Source organism: Nannobrachium achirus, assembly GCF_963921795.1.
Source record: "Nannobrachium achirus genome assembly, chromosome: 2".
Taxonomy (NCBI): Eukaryota; Metazoa; Chordata; class Actinopteri; order Myctophiformes; family Myctophidae; genus Nannobrachium; species Nannobrachium achirus.
The window spans coordinates 47,945,484-47,967,992 of record NC_137811.1 but is presented as its reverse complement, the minus strand read 5'-3'; the positions used below and the strand labels follow the sequence as shown (position 1 = coordinate 47,967,992).

The following is a 22,509-nucleotide window of genomic DNA, read 5'->3' as shown; positions in this document are numbered from 1 at the left end:
CCTCAAAGTTGTACTTGGTGGCGTAGCAAGTAATCGTGCCGTTCCCTAGGTCCAGGACCCCGCTTTAATCATAATATAATACTAATGTACATCATGTAAAACTAAATGTCATCGTGGTATCTTTCTTTAAAACCTTGAAAAGTGAGTTTTAAATGTGATACTGCTATTATAGGAACCATTGATTCAAGCTGGAACACAATCAATTCATTACTCACTAATTCTTCTTACTAATTAAACACAATGCAGGATATTTTGCATTAATAATAAATAGTAATTGTAGTTCTAAGAGTAAAGAACAGGAAAATGAATTTCCTCATTCATGAATGATGTGATGGTGAAGTTCCACCACTTTTGGGAGTAAGTCATCGACATCATTATTTGTGTTCCATAGCACACTATCTTCATTTGTGTTTTCCCCCCGTCCTTTCTGTCTGCCATCCATATTCCCCTGCCTTCCCTTCTTTTTTACAGTTTCTTCCTTAGTGTACAGCAGCTCGAGACATCTGAGCTGTCCTACTTTCCCTTAAAGAGAGCGGTGTGTGTGTGTGTGTGTGTGTGTGTGTGTGTGTGTGGGGGGGGGGGGGGGGGGGGGGGGGCAGAGGAAGGGGGACTTAAAACAGCGGGTGGAAGAGAGATTGAGAGAAAGGCAGACATAGTGTGTCTCTGTATGTCCTCCTCTCAATCTAGGATTGAGAGGATAGACAGACAGAAAAAAGTGAGAGGGGGAGAGAGAGAGGGAGGGAGGGAGAGAGAGAGGCAGGCAGGCTCATGACCTACATGAGTCCAACAGTTCTGTTCAGCTCTAGCCAGATGAAATGCCTGTAGCAACACATTGCACTCTTTGTAGAACAGAGAGAGAGAGAGAGAGAGAGAGAGAGAGAGAGAGAGAGAGAGAGAGAGGTAGATAGTTATGCATTAAATGATTACTTATGGCTTCATAATTTAACGGGACTTGTAATTTATTCAAATCAATCTCATGTCTATAGTTCTAATGATAAGAAATTCTACACATGGTTACCTCTTAACCACTTGACTTTATTGAAAAGGTCCCAAGGTCCCCCAAGATGCTATACTTGACACATCCCTTTTTCCCCTCTACACCAAAGCTCCTCTACAAGATCTACACGCTGACAACAGGGTTCATGTGGTTAACATGCATAGCTGGATATCGTAGAACAGTGGTTCCCAAACTTTTTAGCCCGAGACCCAAAAGAGAGAATAGACGTTTGCCCGGCCAAAACGGCTCACTACTTCTTAAACATTTGTTTTCTAATTCATGGAATTTCTTAGATTTCTATTTTATTTATTCATTAAATGACTTAGAAAAATCATTATATATTTTTTATTGGTGAAAACCTTTAAGGGATTATTTTAAAAGGGACCCATAAAAATGTGTCCGCGACCCACAAACGGGTCCCGACACACTGTTTGGGAAACAGTGTTCTAGAATACCCCCCCGTTCCCCGTCCCCCGTCCACACAGACACAAGCTGATCTTCAAGCTCACAAGGCATTGGGAGCTTGTAGATGTGCTATTTTTGGAGAGTGGCGCCGCATGAATCAAGCTTCATGTCTCACACTTCTTCCTGCTGTTCCATGAAGCAGACGTGGCGGCCGGTCACAAAGCTGCCTTTAAACAGAAATACCATGCATTCTATGGAGAAAAACTTGTCGACTGGGTGAGAATTTATCCCCAATTCAGCAGCCTATATTTAGAGCACCAAAGTGGGTCATATACTCAGAGCCACACAGGTATATAGAACACCTATTTATAACGCTGTTCTGGTCTAATTTGGAGCTGAGAGCAGTGACCAGGCAATCCAGAGATAGAACACTGGCCGGGATTCCCATTAGCTAGAACAGTGGTTCTCAACCTGTGGGTCAGGGTCCCTGCATGCTTTTTCCTTTGGGGGGAATATAACATAAAAAACCTAATGCCATCAAAAGTAATCAACAACGTATACTATAAAAAGTAAAAACTGGTCAAACATTGGCAAATAGAAAGGAAGAGGAAATATTATTTTAACCTCACAGTCACAACGTGAGGCACTGTGACCTTGTAGATCGGCAAACTAAATGTAGTGCCTCAACTCTTACAATTCCAAGTGCTTGTCATGGTGGGGGGTCCCCAGTTCAAATATGATTATTTGGGGGGGTCGCAGCCTGAAAAGGTTGAGAACAGCTGATCTAGAAGAGAGTGCATAGTGAAAGATGTCGTCACTGTCGAGCAGAAACCTTGTATCTCCAGGTTTCAAATTTGTACATTTATTCATAAAGTAAAGCCCTGCTTCATCATACAAGACTGTCGCATAAAACTAGTGAAAATAGCAGATCTACAAGAACACTCAAGGCGTTCTAAATACATTTTTAAAATGATAAATACAAAACAGTTTTGGACATCAGGTTTCCACCTGACAAAAACGATATGCTATTCAAATTGTACCCGTGCACAGTGGTGGACAGTATACAAGCACATTTACTTCAGTAGTAAGTGCTGTAAAAAAAAATACAAAATACAAAATAATTTGGAAATGCATGACTTTTCACTCTGTTACATTTCAAATAGAAGTATTGTACTTTGAGTTGACTTACAAGTACAAGCTCACAGTTCACAAAAACTATACTTTAAGTTCCTTGTGTGTACTGTAGAATTGTGTTCATCTAGTATGACAAGCCCACAATAGGGAAAAAAAACAAAAAAAACAGAGCCTAATGACAAACAAATGAAGGCAAATCCATAATGAAACAGCGTTAAGATTGACTCCACATGGACCACATTTTGATGACAATCTGGAACTTATTGTAATGAATGAAATGTTATTTTAACTAATCCCCATGGTAGAGTATGATATATATCTAATACATTTAGTAGTTGGAGAGGGACTCCCAACTCCAATGAGAAATGTAAATGTCGGGTAGGACACCTCTATTGGTCGAGAAGCCCTGTCTGAAGCTCAGAAGCAAACAAGGTAGATATTTGGTTTCCCACATTTGAATCCCGGGTGTTAAGGTCTTTACACACCAGCGCATTAGCGAAGCGTTGCGAAAAAGCGACCTGAACATGCGAAGTATTCACCTTACACCTTTTCCCATACACACCAAAGTGCAAAGCGAATATGCGCATAAAATTCGCCAAATTGAATAAAGTGATCTGTTGTGTGGGACTGGCTCACACAACCCATCACAGCAGAGAGGACACGACGGGTTCACCGTTCCCCCGCAGACAGGCAGCCCGCTGCTGCAGCAGCAGTGGTGTAAAGTAACTAAAAGTAGGCTACATTTACTTGAGTACTGTACTTGTAAGTATTGTAAGTACTTGAGTCCAATTTCCAGTACTTTCCTTCTACTCCACTACATTTCGGATCCTATTGTATTTAATACCCAACTATTTATTTAAAAACATTAGTCTTTTTGCAGATATAAATTAACCTATAATAAAACATACATAAACCATTTTACCAGTAAGAAATTCAAGTACTTTTTCCACCACTGACGGCAAAACTAGCAGAGTGTGCTTTTAACTCGGATATACTGTATGAATCCTCGTGCAAAAACCTTTAATTGCCAACTGTGATGGAATTGTCCTTTGTGATTCTGCAAAGCTACAACACAAATAAAACATGATAATAAAATAAATATTGACTGTAATTGTAACCAACAGAAGCCACAGTGACCTACTTGGTGTTTTAATTAGATGCTGTTACAGTGCTGTCCAAACATCTGTTCAGATGCATAACATGAACATATGGGTACACAAATATAGCCCGGAGAATCATATTTTATCATACTGTGTAAATAGAGCATGGCGCTGACTCGACTCGGATTACAGGTCCCCCTCACATGGGGCAGTCCGTAGTAGATACAAACCTCCAAAGTAAATAACGACATGCTAACAAATGTGTGACTGTGTTTATAAAATCACACATGAGTGTGGCCATGTGGGGGTTCCTGTGTACCTGTTTATTTCACTGCGCGCATGCACGTGTGTGTGTGTGTGTGTGTGTGTGTGTGTGTGTGTGTGTGTGTGTGTGTGTGTGTGTGTGTGTGTATTACCTGTGAGGGCCAAATGTCCCCACAAGAATAGTAGAATTTGAAAAACTAGCCCTTACCCGTTCAAAGATATGAGCTCCGAAATGATGTGCAGTGTGTGGGTTATGGGATGTGCACTGTGCACACAGTATATGAGGGATGGAAAGTAACTTTAACTGGTGCTTGCATATGTAGGAGCATCAATGTAAGAAATACCCGTTCCATTTAACGGCTACAGAGATACTGTGTACCGATCTGCATGATTTTTGGACAACACCCCCCCCCCCCCCCCCCCCGCCCGCCCGCCCGCCTGCCCCCCGTGTGTGTGTGTGTGTGTGTGTGTGTGTGGGTTTGTGTGTGATTGTGCATGGCCTGAACAACAGCGCCCCTCCCTTAACATGTGTGGTCACAAAAGGTACTGTAGGCTAATATAGATACACCATAAAAATGCTAATATACTGCATACGATTTGTGAAAGTGACAAACGGGCTTCACAGTTATGTTAGGTGTGTTCATATGCTAATGGTGATGCGATTTCAGATCAATTGCTCCAGCCACTGAGGAGAAACGCTGTTTCAGACAGACAGACAGACAGACAGACAGACAGACAGACAGACAGACAGACAGACAGACAGACAGACAGACAGACAGACAGACAGACAGACAGACAGACAGACAGACAGACAGACAGACAGACAGACAGACAGACAGACAGACAGACAGACAGACAGACAGACAGACAGACAGACAGACAGACAGACAGACAGACAGACAGACAGACAGACAGACAGACAGACAGACAGACAGACAGACAGACAGACAGACAGACAGACAGACAGACAGACAGACAGACAGACAGACAGACAGACAGACAGACAGACAGACAGACAGACAGACAGACAGACAGACAGACAGACAGACAGACAGACAGACAGACAGACAGACAGACAGACAGACAGACAGACAGACAGACAGACAGACAGACAGACAGACAGACAGACAGACAGACAGACAGACAGACAGACAGACAGACAGACAGACAGACAGACAGACAGACAGACAGACAGACAGACAGACAGACAGACAGACAGACAGACAGACAGACAGACAGACAGACAGACAGACAGACAGACAGACAGACAGACAGACAGACAGACAGACAGACAGACAGACAGACAGACAGACAGACAGACAGACAGACAGACAGACAGACAGACAGACAGACAGACAGACAGACAGACAGACAGACAGACAGACAGACAGACAGACAGACAGACAGACAGACAGACAGACAGACAGACAGACAGACAGACAGACAGACAGACAGACAGACAGACAGACAGACAGACAGACAGACAGACAGACAGACAGACAGACAGACAGACAGACAGACAGACAGACAGACAGACAGACAGACAGACAGACAGACAGACAGACAGACAGACAGACAGACAGACAGACAGACAGACAGACAGACAGACAGACAGACAGACAGACAGACACTCACTCACTCACTCACTCACTCACTCACTCACTCACTCACTCAGACAGACATTCGCAAAATTATAGTATAGATGGACATTGCAAGGATTTTCTTTTTCTTTTCTTTTTTGTGGTAAAAACTAAAGAAATTGGGTAAGGCTTAGGTAGGGATAATATTGCGGTTGGGGTTAGGACTGGGCATTTAGAGGTAAGGTTTAAGGTTGGGGGTTGGAGTTACGTATGCCTGACCTATACATAACGTCATGCACCAAAAATAGCAAATCGATGCGTCACATCGAACTTGTAGATCCGCCTGACATTGGCGCACAACTAAATACAACTCAAGACTATAAGGTTCGGGTTAAAAATGGCAAAAACTGGTTAAGAATGCCATTCATAAATGGCCGTCCCAAAAATCTTTACGTCCTCACATGTATGGTAACCCCAACATGTGTGTGTCACTATGACCCGGTAGCAGGTCTAGCTGGCAGGTCGAGGCATGTTTCCATTTAAGAGTGGGAGATAAATATGGCCTTGACACATGAGATGTTCCAGACTCAACCACAACCTGCCTGGCTCTGCTCCAAGCAGCATTTGTTCACCAGTCGCCAAGCAATTTGTATCCCACTGAGCTGAATGCGGCAAATCTGCTCCGTCAGTCAGTGACATGTGTGTATGTGTTCAGCGTATAGTGGAGAGGGGGTATAGAATGTGTGCGCGTGTGTGTGTGTGTGTGTGTGTGTGTGTGTGTGTGTGTGTGTGTGTGTGTGTGTGTGTGTGTGTGTGTGTTCCTGCCACAGGACATATTTTGGATATCAATCCACGTGGGGATGCATGATTAAGGACAAAAACAGGTGTTGATTTTTACTGCAGTATCATAATGCAAGGGCTATGGTTAGGCATGTTAGGTTAATGTTAGTTTAGGGACAGTAAGTCGATGGAATATCCCCAATACTTTGCAAAACCAGTGTGTGCGTGCGTGCATAAGTGCATCTACGGATGAAACATCCTGATAAATGCATAGTATTGTCTAGGGATGTCCGATATTGACTTTTTTACCGATAACCGATAATATCCAACTATTAATTTCCGATTCCGATATTAACTCATTGAGTGCCAGCGCCCTCTAGGGGCCATAGAATGCCAGCGCATCTCTCATAGGCGAGCGCTTTAGCTTCCAGGACCTCACCTTCCAGGACCTCACGTGCTCACGCTCATGCACGTCATGGAAATGTCCCGGATGATAATGCTAACAGAATGGCTATTCCCATTTTGTCATCTAAAAGATCATTTTTGGGCGATTTCGCCGTAAATAAACCTCGCGCCGCTTCCCTAAAGACACAATCCAGAGATATAAGCCTTCAAAGATTGGTCTTTCATTGGATTAGGCGGAGATTGGCGTTCGCAAATAACGTCCGGCCGGGACGTTGTTAGCTTTCGGCTAGTAGCTAGAAAAATCAGGCCAGGCTTCAGAAGGCCTCTTATCATTTTATTCCATTTCATTAAATATCCCGGACTAGTTCGGGATAGGCACCCTGGAATACGTCGCGCCGCCTACAATGAACATTGGGTGAACATTGGGGGGGGTCTAAACTTTATTTTAAACCATTTTCAATGGAATAAATCGTCGGAGCATCTAGCGTAGCTCGTTGGCTAGCGCTGGGCGAGCCGGGACCACCCACGTTGCTCCAAGCAGCTCGGGGTAAGTAAAATAGCAAATAAAAAATTGTTTTTGATCCCGAATATCCCGAACTAGTTCGGGATAGGCACTCAATGAGTTAACCACTACCGATATATGCTAATATATCTAGCAGTCATTCTCAACCATTTGAATTTCAAGTTTTCTGTGGTTCCGTGAAAACAGCGACTTGTTTGAGCCTTGCAATCCATAGTTATGGCTAGGGATGGGACGATAAGCGATATTATCGTTTATTGTGATAAAATCATGGAGATTTAATTTATCGTGAAATCGTCACTGGGATCAATTCACCTTTTATTTGCCGAGCTGCATATCCAGTACCATTTAAACCCTCTATTGGTAAAACAAACTTATAATATACGTACTTGATATACTACACTCTACCAAATCTCTTTGCCAAAAAATTGCCGATCTACAAGCTCACAGCTTGAGCTTGTAGATCGGCTATTTTTTGGCAAATGTTCTGCCCCAGGGAAATGGATGTAGGGGATATTTTGATTATTGCGATAATATCGTAAATCGTGATTTCTTTGGTCACAATAATGATAATGATATGACATTTTCATATCGTCCCCTGCCTAGCTATGGCCGACAGAAAAATGTTCACAACACAGAGCGAGAACATGGAAGCGGAGAAAAAGACAAGCCTGTGGAAGAAGTGAATATCGTTTTTGTTTTTTTGGAAGACTCTTATGTTCCATTTTACGCTGTGATTCCCAAAAAATCTGTCAATGGCGCTCTGGGCTTACTAAAAAATCCGTCAAAAAAATCGTCAATGGTAGTGAATGAGTTCATCATTTATCATCGCTGTCGGGTAGAAACCTTGTATCTCCATGATATATATTTGAGAGTGCCAGGAGAGAGATGAAAGATGACCCGTTTTTAGTGGGCAGGACTCAATGTTGCAATGGTGTGCCTCTTAGCTCTGAACTAAGATTTACTGTTATTGCTTACTCTGGGCCATTCCAAATGGAAGAAATAATAAACAATACTGGGGCCAGCAAGCAAGCATGCATCAAACATAAATGCACCGACACACAAGCGAGTGCACGCACAAGCTCACAAACACTCACATCTGAATGCTGAATGATTTATGCCCACATCAACTACAAATAATCACTGGGATTCAGTGGGATATAAACAATCCTAGCGGCACAAACAGTTCAAATCAACACCCCGCACACGCCGCACGCAGAGGTACACACACGCGTGCACACGCACACACATGCACACACAATTACTCAAGCTAACAAGGTGCAGTGATTACATGAATCTAGGTATGCACATATGCACGTGCGTGCATGTGTGTGCGTAAGTGTACTGCTGTATGTATGTGTGGAGCATGTGTGTCAGTTTAAGAGCCTGCACGCACACACACACACACAATTACTCAAGCTAACAAAGTGCAGTGATTACATGAATCTATGTATGCACATATGCACGTGCGTGCGTGCGTGCGTGCAATGTATGTATGTGTGGGGGGTGTGTGTCAGTTTAAGAGCCAGTTAAAAACAGCCTTGCTAGCTGCTAGTGAGCCAGCATATTTCTGGCAGTCCGTCACCTTTGATCTCCATGCAGTGCAGCCTGCAGAACACATCAACGCTGGAATGAGAAGCAGAGCACAGCAGCACACACACACACACTTACAGTATACACACACAGGCGTTTGCATGCATGCACAGTGCACACGCACACAAACTTACAGTATACACACAGGCACACATACACATGCGTTTGCACGCACGCACGCACACGCACACGCACACACACACACACACACACACACACACACACACACACACACACACACACACACACACACACAGGCACAGGCACACATACACATGCGTTTGCACGCACGCACGCACACGCACACACACACACGTACACGTGCAAACGTACGCAAACACAACACACCTCAGTAGTGAGTGGGGAAACAGGCAGCTACGTTCCAACACACTTAACCCAACGGCATGGCATGGACAGCATTCCATTCCGCCATTCCATTTACAGTGGAAAAAGTTGCCCTTTGACCCAGAGTTATTCCAACATTGTGGAGCGCAGAGGCCAGGGAACGCCATGCCTGCAGTGCTGAGAGAGCGGAGAGGCATGATGGAACGATGCCCATTGATTATCTGTCATTCACGTGTTCATGTGACTCCATTCTTTTCCGCGGATAGCAGCAGTGTCTTCAGATGCTGTAGACTTGAAACTTGAGTCCTGATTCATACTTTGTCATATGACTTAATGAACCCTCAGGGCGCCATGTCTTGGCCATCTGGCCAGTGATGTATACTGTATGGCCAGTGATGTATATCGGTCGGACCAGTTACCAATATATGGAGACCCCTGGTACGCATATATGGAGATCCAAGTACTGTATATGGAGATATGCTGTGAGAGTCCAAACATGCTTACTCAGTTATTCGTTATGTGAAGTCGTTATGTGATGTCTATGACATCTGACATCATACCCTTGTATGCCCATACATGGAGATCCCTGTCTGTAGAACCAGCCACACAGATATGGGCTGTCTTGGCCATCTGTCTTGGTCATTTACTGTATGGATTCTGTTAGTGTGGTATGTGGCCTCCATATATGGGCATTCCCATATGAAGTCCTGTTAGATGTGGGCTTAACTCATTGACTGCTTTACCACGAGTTTCCCCGAGTTATCCCATACTAGAACCGCGCATCGTGTCGGGTCGAGGCCGGGCACGGCACGGCACTCCGCGCCGCGGCGGGGAACGCGTGTGCCGAATCTGAAGCCGGTGGGACAAACGGTTCTCGAGATACGCGGATTACATCTACGCATACACGCACGCACGCTCACAGAGATTTGTCGCATTTATTGTAAGATGTCCACGCAACCACGCCCGAGTTTCCTGAGTTTTGGGCAATTTTTTTTTACTTCCTTGCCTTCAATCTACAAGGATTGATCGCGATCGCGAAATTGCATTTTTGACCCCCATACCAACCCCATCTATATCATATCATATATCATGAATGCCTGAACGGATTTCCAAGCGGATTTGTTTGAAAGCTATGAACAGCGTGCAAACAGGTGGTGCATGATCTATATATGGTTGTGCATGATCCGTGCACTATGAATTACATGGAAGTCTATGGAGACTTGTGACATCCTGGAACTTCAAAGAGATTTTTAAAATGCAAAATCAGGGCTTGTGAATCAATGTAACCTTTTTTTTCCTTTGACTATAATGACTTGCCCAAAATACGTGGCATGGTATAGGTTGCAAGTGGCAAACTGTTGCAGCCCTATTGCAACAAAAAAAGGATAATAAACAATACCCCCCAAAGCATTATTATTATTATCTTTTTAATTAAAAAGAGAGAAAAGAATATCATTCACCACTGCCAACAGTCTACAGTACACAGTACGCTTACATAAGACTAATAGCAATAAAAAGCGGTGGCTTCACTGGGAAGTTAGCTGCACCATCTCCAGATATCCAGAGGGAGGGTGAATGAGTACAGAGAGAGGTGATGCAGCATATGTCAGCATGGACCATAATTCATATCATTAAACTAGACAACAATGCTGGCACCGAGGAATGAGAGTGCATTTGCTAAAAGTGGCAAGCTGAGTCAACCTCCACTGCTCGCATATGGCACTTGTGTTATTTTAGGCCTCTTACCTCACTCACCTAAATTAGTATCAACACGCTTATCATAACCTCAGATGCTACAGTATATAGACATGTTGCTCATCTCTCTCCCTCTCTCTCTCTCTCTCTCTCTCTCTCTCCCTCTCTCTCTCTCTCTCTGCAGGAGAAGTTAGCCAGTGGGGGTAGAGCTGCGTGTGTGTGTGCTTTGTGGGGTTGGGTCTAAACACAAATGCATAGACAAAGAGTCAAAAACGCCAACGGACATTGAGCTACAAAGATAATTGGAGACAGAGAGAGAGAGAGAGAGAGAGAGAGAGAGAGAGAGAGAGAGAGGGAGAGGGAGAGGGAGAGAGAGAGGGGGAGAGAGAGAGAGAGAGAGAGAGAGAGAGAGAGACACACAGAGGGGGTGGGGTATGGCCATACGATACAGATCAGTGTATTATATCAGCATACAGGACATCTAGTCCAAGTACAGTAAATCCATCAAATCCCAGCCAGTCAGCGCTCAAGTCATTGTGTTCCCAAATCAGGAACTTCTACTGCATCCATGAGAACACTGTGTCCAGGACTGTAACAGTGCATGCTACAGTAGCACTGGGAGGAACTATGGTGTCATAAAAGGATAGTTCAACCAATTCTCTATCAATTACTCACCCCATGGAGACTTGAATTCATGGATATTTTTGCCAACGTCACACTGTCGAACTGATTGATATACCCATATATGGAGATCTCTGTCTGTAGCTGTCAGTCCTTGTCCCTTTTATGCCCATATATGGAGTTCCCTGATGTCATCAGTATATTCCCATTATGGGCATGCTGATTGTTAGAAATTAATAATGACTTAAATAAATATGGATATAGATAAATCCATAACCAAAACTAGAATTGACATATTGTCAATAATTGATCTGTGTTGAATCCAGGTATTATTATTGTTAGTATTTTATTATTATGACGATTGTTATTGTTTTTATGTTACTAGAAGCTAGCGTCTAGTCGGCGACCTGGCCAACTCGGAACAATGTAAATAGGGAATGAATGCCCCGCCCTTTAGGACCCGTTTTGACCATCTGTCTGCCTGTGTCCATTTATGCCCATATATGGAGATATCTGTATCTGTCTGTCTGTCTGTCGGCGTCCATTTTATGTCCATATATGGAGATCACTGCAGTTATAGTTCTGGGTCCATTTTATGCCCAGATATGGAGATATCTGTCTATCTGCGTCCATGTTATGCCCATATATGGAGTATCTGTCTGTGCCTCCAATTGTGTTGCAGACACAGTGCCGGTTCCCCCTTTAATGCAAACCTCATTATACCTGTTGTCATAGGACCCGTTTTGAACATCTGTTTGCCTGTGTCCATTTATGCCCATATATGGAGATATCTGTATCTGTCTGTCTGCGTCCATTTTATGCCCATATGGAGATCTTTGACCATCTGTTTGCCTCTGTCCATTTATGTCCATATATGGAGATATCTGTATCTGTCTGTCTGCAATCCATTTTATGCCCATATATGGGGGCATTCATTGAACGCGCGGGCCCGTGGGACGAACGGTTCTCGAGATACGCGGATTACATACATACATACACACTCACAGAGATTTTTTGTTGACTCATGTGGCGTACGTGATGTCAGAGCCTTTTATGAAGTGATGTCACAATGAGTCAGAGCTTTTGCCGATTTCCTCCGGAACAGCCTGATGTCAACAATCAACCCCGCATAAGGAGATTCCGAACGTTTCGTGCCGCGGAACACGCGTGCCGAATCTGAAGCCGGTGGGACGAACGGTTCTCGAGATACGCGGATTACAGACACACAGACAGACAGACAGACAGACACGCAGAGACTTCTCGCATTTATAGATAGATTATAAATTGATACTTTTACTTAAGTAAAACATTTGAGTACTTTCTGTCTGTGTGTCTGTCGTGTCGGCACAATGACCATAATCTGGCCATTGCCATTATTTCTTTCATATTTAAATGATAGGGTGTGAAGTGCTGCCGACCATTACTGTCCATTGATCATTGTGAAGAAGGCTGGACTGAAGTACTTTTACTTTATATGTTGAATTGCGGACTTTTGCTTGTATAGAGTATTTCTACATTGTAGTAGTGATACTTTTACTTAAGTAAAACATTTGAGTACTTCTTACACCACACACACACACACACACACACACACACACACACACACACACACACACACACACACACACACACACACACACACACACACACACACACACACACACACACACACACACACACACACACACACACACACACACACACACACACAGAGGTCTGTGTTTCAGGGGACGTTTATAACGGATGTACCCAACCTCATGTATTCTTCATGTTTTGACACCAACAAAGTAAGATATTGTTGCGGGCCTGCTGTGTTAACGCTGTTTCTTCTTCAACTGCTTAATTTGATCTCTGGAAAATATAAACCAAAATAGGAGGGCTGCTGAAAAAGCGACTAGGGGGGGGGGAAAGCAGCAGGAGCACTCTTAAATTAGACAGAAGGCGGAGCTAGGCTCACGCGGTGCCGTCGGCGTTACAAAGGATGTGATTCAAGTGTTTCATGGTCACGTGGCTTTCAGGGGAGTTTCAGAGTATTGGATCTTTGTTTCACAACACAGATCAATAAGACTCAGAGGCTTTATTTTGGAGAGAGCAGACAAGGAGACAAACAGTGACACATCCCAGTGGCAGCTTAACTAAAAAGATACCGATACTGACTCTTACAGGTCTGTGACTATAAGGGGGACCTCGAAATTAAAACAACACAAAAGGCTACATACACTTTGTCTCTCGCCTTGACACTTTTTGGAGCGGTGAAAGCGCTCCCAATAGACAGGTATGTCCGTGGGTGGGTGGGTGGGTGGGTGGCTGGGTGGCTGGCTGGCCGTGTCCGTAGCCTGGCAATACCTTGAGTGGCCACACACAACACACTAGTTAAAGGAGGGGCGCTGTTTTGTGCAGGCCAGGCACACTCACCACTCACTCACAGGCACAGTTTACAGTTTACAGTTTAGGCATTTAGCAACACACACAGGGTATAGCTGCTCAGATTCACCGCTCCACTTCGAACCGAGGTTTGATTTTACAGTTGAAAATGGGTCACTGTTGTCGTTCAACAAAGTCACGATTAGTCTCAAGATGATTCGCAGTTAAGGAACTCAGCAGAAGAGCTGAACAGGGAATGGTGAGGAGAAGTGGAATCATATGGCCATGTGTGACATCTTGGCCAGTGATCCTTGACAGCTCTTTTGTGCAGCTTGCGCTGCATTCACATGCTTCCTGCACGGGGCCCAGGGAGCGCAGGGAAGGAGAAATGGAGGGACAGAAATATGGGAGTCTGTCAGAAAGCGCCCGGAGGTTGGAAAATTCTGTAAACTAAACAGCAAACTTCTCAACAGCAGGCTGGCTGGATCGGAGGGTTTGGAGGCAATAAGGGGGGGGAGGCAGAGAGAGAGATAAAGATAGAGAGAGGGAGCAAGCGTGCACACACCATAATAGAGAGAAACACTGCGATAGGCATAGGTATAGACTAGGGATGGAACGATATGAACATTTCATATCACGATTATTGTGACAAAAGAAATCACGATTTACGATATTATCGCGATAATAATTATCATAACGATATCACGATACATTTAAATCTCCACAATAAGGTTATTGTGAGTGTTTTTTATCACGATAAACGATAATATCGTCTCTAGTATAGACAGGGACTGGCAAAACATTGTTGTGATCATCGTAGAACGCACACACACCACACTCCTATTAAGCCCTCTTCTATCCCTCGTCATATTATTTGAGACACTACACACAAAGGCAACACAGCAGTGATACATACTGTGCATACATACAGTTCTCTGCATGTCCATTCTTCCATTTTAGTCCCTCAGTTACCACAGATACCACCATCTGTGGCAGTTTGAGAACCAACTTTGAGAACCAATGCCCTAAAGACTTTAGATTGGTTCTGCAATATAGTTGTTGTTGTTTTTGTTGTTGATGTTTTTAATGCTCTGAATTGTTGGGAGGTGAGGTCGGACCGAAGGGAAAGCGGTCAAAATGAGCTTCAAGCAACTGTACCATGGCCACCATTACACCGTAAATAATCCATCCATCCTTAGACATTTTTACAACTGATGCTTTAATTGTACATGCATTTTGTCACTGTCTGGGCAAAAACCTTGCACCTCCAAGTTTCAAAGTTTTTTCAATGTTTTTTCGTAAAGTAAAGCCCTGCTTCACCATACAAGACTGTCGCACAAAACGTGCAATGATAAATGCGAAACGAACTGTTTTGGACATACAAGGTTTTCAACATTGATTTCCTAGTTTAGATATTTTATTGATTGGCTTGTTTCATATTTGCTTTGGCAATGTAATAATGTTTTCTCGCATGCCAATAAAGCCCATGAATGTAATTTAACCCATTTAGAAGGGTACACATTATTGTGTATCATTATTTTATGCTTTAATTATTGAAAAATAGCAGATATACAAGCTCACAGCGCGGCACCGAGTGCCGTGCTGCGAGCTTGTAGATCTGCTATTTTTGAAAAATCGTGAAAATTAGAATTTTGACCCGATTCTATAAGTGTCTTTTGAATCCTTCTAAGGTTTATTGAAAAACCTATGTTTCTATGTCAGCAATCTGGTTAGCCATCGTCAAAGAAAAGGTCGTTTTCACTCAACTGGAGCTCAGTTAGTCTGTCCTTGAGAGACTACTATGTCAGTGGTTCTCAAACCTTTTCATGTGAAGGACCCCCAAACTGATATTTATTTGGCCACGGACCCCCATCTCAAAATATCTAGTTCCAGGGACCACCCAGAATCAAAATCTGAGTTACAAACGTTCGCTTTGAAAATACATAATTATATTCAAAGATTTGCACACATTTTCACGACTTTCTCAAAAAATAGCAGATCTACAAGCTCGCAGCGCGGCACTCGGTGCCGCGCTGTGAGCTTTGTATATCTGCTATTTTTCACTGGTTAAAGCATTCAATAATTCTAGGCCTAAATGGGTTAATCAGTTTGGATGATGAAGTGAGCTCTCCCGTCCAGGTTGGAGTGTGTTCACGGTGCAGCAGACAGCTGGACACCCCACCCCACCCCACCCCACCAGAGCCAGAGACACATGTGCATGATGAGACGCCTCAGCAGGAGGCTTTTCAGTGGAAAGGTGCTGAATTGAATTTCCACTGAAGAACAACCACAATGAGACATACTTTCCATTGCCATTACAAAGGACAGACACTGCCAATGCTGTAAATAGTTTACACAACTCACGGAGACAAACACAGAGGCGCAAGCACACACGCACGCACGCACACACACAAAAACAAACATACGCACATGGACATGGTTGCATGCAAAGGCACACATGCACATGCCCACATGTGTCTGTACCCCGCACATATTGCATATACACACACACACACACACACACACACACAAAGAGGCACGAGCACGCGCACACACACGTGCACGCGCACACGCACACGCACACGCACACACACACACACACACACACACACACAGGAATTCACTTTTCCACAGCTCTTTCTCAACAATGCTTCTTCATTGCAACAGTTTGGTGGTCCATGCAAAAGCAAACCAGTAAAAACTTTCCACTCTTTTCTATATCTAGCAACCATTTACCTTTATGACCACATTTAACATTGTGTGCCTTCTAAACAGATGTACGGTGATGTTTGAAGCCAACAGTACATGAAATAAAATAAAATACACTCATGCCTGCCAATTCCAGTCCTGTTTTCCTCTATCGACCACATAATAAAACACACTTATTGGAGCTTTATTAAATAAAAAATGAGTTTAAAAAAAAAAACGAAACGAAAGAAAAAACAAACAAACATAGTTGCAGGCAAATGTGTCTTGTTCAGTGAGTGAGTTGTTGTTTCCAAGAGGTCATGGAATTTAAATGAACAGCTAGCTATTTCATTTTGTGATTTAATGTAATATCGCAAAAGCAAAGTGAGAACATTTCTGTGTGGTGTAAATAAGTGAAAAGGTCCCACAGATATCTTTCCCTGCCCATCAGTACATACATGTAAAGTATGCAAGCTCAATTTCTTGACTCTCTCTCCACACAGTAAAATCCTCAGAGTTAACAGTTTGTAACGCAAGTTAAATTAACACACAGATTGTGTAGGAGTCCAAATAAGTCCAAATATAGACGTGTTGTTTGTCTTGGCAGTTTCCTCATACCTTACTACTTCGTGCCAAAGATATTGAGGGAATTCTGTTTTTTTTGGGGGAATTCACCTCTGAATTCATATGTACTTCAGCTAGTAGTCCACCTCTCTTTCTCTCTACGTCTCTCTTTCCATCTCCATGTCCTGGTCTACTTTACACTTAATGGACCCTCTGGGGTTTTCATAAGCCCACATCATGCCCATTCCTCCAAGCAGATCACTCTAATAAAGTGGTTTCTCAACATTTACCAGACACTCCTGGTTTACCGAAACAGAGCCCAACTGGTGTCACAGCCAGTAATTAAGGGCTAAAAGCATTCCCACTCATAGGGACCATAGTCTTTAACCTATTTACCGTACACACCGAAATTGACCATCTAGTGCCTAATTTATGCCTCAGCTAGCAATTCAAGCCTACAGCATTCCCACTTACAAAGAAACAACATTCCCAATTATAAGGGCCTTACGCACGAATAACATTCAAACATTTACGGGATACCCCAAGATTACTGATCCAGAGCCTGATTTATGTTGTAGACAGTAATTCAAGCCCACAACATTCCCACTCCCGAAGCCTTACTCTCCTGAAATTTACCGGATATCTCAAGTCTCTGGATTTAGCATCTAATTTATGGCCCTGAACCAAGGTTGAAGCAAGCAGCAGCGCTGCTCATTTTAAATTCTCCCTATTATCTTGGCTAGTGACCAGGCTTAAAACTGCAGCCTATGGGCTTGTACCAAACAGCCATAACCGTCAAGCTAGGTTTATAGGCAGGGCGAGTATTTATGAGAAATAGTCCATCCCCATATTACTGTAAACTGGTATGTTACTGTAACCAGTGTTGGCTTGCCACATGTGAAGATCATTAGCAGTGACAGAGTGACATGCAGGAAACCGCATGCATGCGGACATCCGTGTGCACGCACAGAAGCTCTCTCTCTCTCTCTCTCTCTCTCTCTCTCTGTCTCTCTCTCTCTCACGCACACGCACAGTGCCATTACGTGGAAATAACCATAAACACGCTATGACTAACTTTGAATCCATAAAAGAGTCACAGATGCCAGATGAGCCCGTTATGGCCTGGTCACGAAGCTACAGTACATACTGTACATGCACTGTACCACAAACCAACCAGAACCCAGGCTGCCAGGAGACAGAAAGAGCATCCAATATGAAAATAATTGATTAATGTGTGTCCAAAAAGTGTGTTTGAAGAAAATGCTGAATGTGAGAAAATCATGTTAGGCGAAAATGGTCGGGTAGGTTTATGTGCCAAAATGTAAAGCTGCCTGGTATAGCACCAAGGCCAACAAACTGGCCTACTGGTCCAGAGTTGTCCGAGATTAGCAGCCACACACACGCGGATAGGTGCGAAAACATAGTCGAAGACAATGACTCTGAAACCAGTCTAGCATCACAAGTGGTTTCTATAGACCGTTTTCCTGATTACTCCCCTGTAAGAGAGCGCGCCGCCATTGCAGAGTGTAAACAGCAGCCAGTGATGGAGTAGAAGTAAAATGATTGAAAATGGGAACTCAACTAAAGTACAAATAATTAAAATTGTACAGTGCTTAAGTAAATTTAGGCTACTAGTTACTTTACTTAACCGTTTACACCACGGCAATGGGGGCGCCGCCCTCTACAGCAGTGGTTCTCAACCTGTGGATCAGGACCCCCAGGGGGGTCCCCAAATTATTTTGAGGGGTCCCCAGATGAGTAACTTAATGTGCAAAATTGTTTTCTCACTCAACAGTAAACAAACCAACATTAAGTTTAAGTGTATACAGGGTATCTGCACATTTCTAAAGTGTCAATTTGAGGACTTTTTACCTCTAAAATGACAAATTAAACCTTGGCGATAGTGTCAAATATTAGAGGCAGAAATTGTCCAGGCGTTGTGAGCATGTAGATCTGCTATTTTCACAATAGAACCAACCGTATTATACAAAATGTAATGCCTCAACTCTTAGTAGTTGTCAGGGTGGGGGGGTCGCCAGTTAAAATATGAGTATTTTGGGGGTCATGGCCAGAAAAGGTTGAGAACCACTGCTCTACAGGGTGTCGCTCAGGAAATCGGTCTATAGATCCTGTCCTTGTGGACTTTTTGCATTCTCTTCCACTTACATATGTGCCGTTGGTGGACTCTCCAGTGGGTAGAGACCCAGGACTGAGGACAGGGGAGCTGGCTGGACTACAGAGCTCTGGGAAAGGGTTGGGAATGGCTGGAAGAGACGACGTCCTCAGCTGCTGCTCCTCTTCCTGCAACCTCCTGGAGCGGGACCAAGAAGAATTACACAACCATGATGGTTAGCACGTTCAAGTTTAGCACGGGGAATGGTCAGCTTGTAGACTGCTGGTGTTTATCCATCTCATTTTCATCATAGAAATGTCTCTGTAGTTTGTCACAGGAATGCTAGCCTACTCAGTGTGACAACAATGCCATCTGTCTTTGTCCTGTCTTCAAACAAACCCTCTGATTATACAAAGCACTAAGTCACCCCGTGTCTGTTGGCCATGTGACCATGTACACTGTAAAATCCTAAAACTCTGAGAGTGTACATGTTTAATTGGTTACATTTGTGAGTTACAAATGGAGGAATTAGCATTGAGGATTTTACTCTACATGAAAGCATAACATGATGACTGGGAAAGCTGGGTAATAAAGTTATCAAACATAAGTTCTGAGATATAATGAGAATAACGGCAATAAAATCCACAAAACGTAAAAGCATGCCTCTGGTTATGCTAAGGGATACTCTGCTGTCTAATGTTCTTTGCTCTTCCCCACTGATTTCTCTCTCATCTCTGTCCAAAAACTGGTCATGCCTACTTCCTCTTCCAGAGGGAATGGTTATATAAATGTAAGAGCAACTTTAAAGCGGCAGGAACTTATTTTGATGAATAAAATGTGATTTTTATCCAATCTGTTTGGTAGAGTATGTTAATACAATATACTGTACATCTGCAATGGCTGGACCCTGCAGAAGGCAGACTTGTTAGTGAACATGGGTTCATAGGTATGTTTTAATTAAAATACACAAACTAACATTTCCGTGACATTTCCATTGCCTGCGTCATTTTGCCATGAGTGTCAGGGCCTCAGGGGGCAGATAATCGCTAGTTACTAAAAATAGTGTTTTGAGAAGTTATCAAAATGTGAAATGATCATTGTGAAAAAATGTATACCAGTGAAAGATTATATATAAAAAATAAAAAATAAAGTTTAATTTAAAAAGTTACACTGTATGACTTTAATAAGGATGCAATCTGGATAGCTTTAAAAAAAGAAGTTGAGTGGGTGCAGTCAGAGTGGAACTCTGAGATAAAACCCTCTGACATGTGCAGAAAGCTGTGCGGGAGAGCCAGTTGGTATTAATAAACTATAGTTGTACAGTATCCAGGCTCGTGTCTGTTTCTTTCCATAATGAACAGTCTAGCAGTGAGTGGACGGCACACACCCCAGCAGCCTATACACACACCATTTTCTGCAATATTCATTGTTTCTTCAATATTAAACGACCACATGACTTTCAAGCAGCTCTTAATTAAGGCTCATATAAGCTCATGATCCGTGAAAGCGACAGTAGAGTGTATAGATAGGTCTTTTGGGAGCGTAACGTTATTACGATAGTTCTATACTCGATAGTTCGGCGTGACATTTGTCCGACACTGGTGAATGCTAACCTGGTGAAATGCTAACCTGCCGACGCTGGTGAATGCTAACCTGGTGAATGTTAGCCTGGCGAATGCTACTATTTCTTAAACCTAACCCTTACCCTTCCCCTAACCTCAGTAAAACTATGCCTAAACCTAACCCTAAAACCTAACCCTAACCCTTAGTCGGACTAATGGGACGTCAAGATATCGAGATTTCACCAGGTCTATCCCCACATAGAATGTTTGATGTGTCTAGTAATACATTTTCAATGAGAGGTGAGCATTCAGGGTGCGACCCGGTGAAGTTGTCGCATTTGTTCTCGTCTCACGCACCCGCCCGACAAGAGCTGAACTCTGGTTAACTTGTTTTCTCCATGAAGCGCAGAGTGATTGTCAATGTCTGCATGTAGAAGAAGCACAGCGCGACCCCACGTATCCACGTGAGAACACAGGCGGTTTTGATGCACCCTGTGTGAAAAAATCAAACCCAAGTTTGAAGTGAGCGGTGGTGTGTGTGTGTGCCTGTGTGCGTGCGTGCTGCTCACCCAGGTGTGTGTGTGTTGGGGGGGGGGTGAGAGTGTGAGCCATACTTGCTCACTCAGGCCACCACTGCTATTGCAGTTGATGCTCAGGGCAGGCTAGACTCAACAGCACCTCTCTGGTCACCCAGGGGTACTGAGGCTACACCAGAGGCTACATACAGACACACATACATACATACATACATACATACATACATACATACACGGATACACACACGGCCACGCTATGGAGACGGTGTGACCACCGCTCAAAAAGCACAAGACTAAACCATTTTAAGCCTGGTTTAACGTTGTGGAGAAAAAAGTGCAGTGCTCTGAAATGTATGGCATTTCCCACTGAAAGCAACATTTGTGCCTATAGGAATTCATTTCATCACCGGCAAGCAGGCTTGATACCGTGAAACTGTCGTGCTCGCTTTACGCACGCCCCCTGCCCACATTGAAATATGTTGCGCTTGTTTGGATGTGATGCGCTAAAAACACGTCTATTCACATGAGGGGCGCATTGCGACCTCAGGGAAAAAAGGAGTTGTGTGGCTACCCGTGTGAAAAAACCATTACCCTCAACAGTCGAACAGAAACTTTTGAAGAGTCAGTCTGTGAGAACTATCGGGTTGGTCAGTTTGTGAAATTCAAGCTATAGCTACAGTATCTGGCTCCATCTTTCTCTCTCCCTTTTGCACCACTCCCCCCCCCCTCTCTCTAACTTTGTCTCTGTGTAGAACCCAGTGGGTTCAAAAGGGAATAGGCCTTTTGATGTCGTCCCATTTGAGCTACGGAGCAGGGTTATCCAGAGGTCAGCACTGAATAATAACTTCAGTGCCTGACTCTGTATGTCGGTATGATCGCACGCACACACGTGCGCGCCTGTGTGAAGTGTGTGTGTGTGTGTGTGTGTGTGTGTGTGTGTGTGTGTGTGTGTGTGTGTGTGTGTGTGTGTGTGTGTGTGTGTGTGTGTGTGTGTGAGATCATACAAATGGGAGACATTTGGTTCCATTTGTGCAATCCCAGAATTACATTAACACTGAGGATTTTAACTGTGCGTGTACCCAACCGTTCCCCCGTTGGTTCTGCCAAATACTCTACAGAGAGAAGAAATGTGTGTGTGTGTGTGTGTGTGTGTGTGTGTGTGTGTGTGTGTGTGTGTGTGTGTGTGTGTGTGTGTGTCCAACTCTGTGGATGTGTCATGCGAGCAAGCCCATTGCCTTTCATG

The 22,509-nt window shown here is 43.6% G+C and overlaps 1 protein-coding gene across 3 annotated transcripts in view; it reads right to left on the bottom strand.

Moving 5' to 3' along the window:
• grb10b (growth factor receptor-bound protein 10b) overlaps nucleotides 1-22,509 on the bottom strand; it is a 119,158-nt gene that overhangs the window by 36,082 nt on the left and 60,567 nt on the right. For all 3 annotated transcript variants that reach the window (XM_080720941.1, XM_080720942.1, XM_080720943.1), the window contains one exon: nucleotides 19,222-19,366. In XM_080720941.1, coding sequence (XP_080577067.1) covers nucleotides 19,222-19,366 — 145 coding nt within the window. The remainder of the gene's footprint in view (nucleotides 1-19,221; nucleotides 19,367-22,509) is intronic.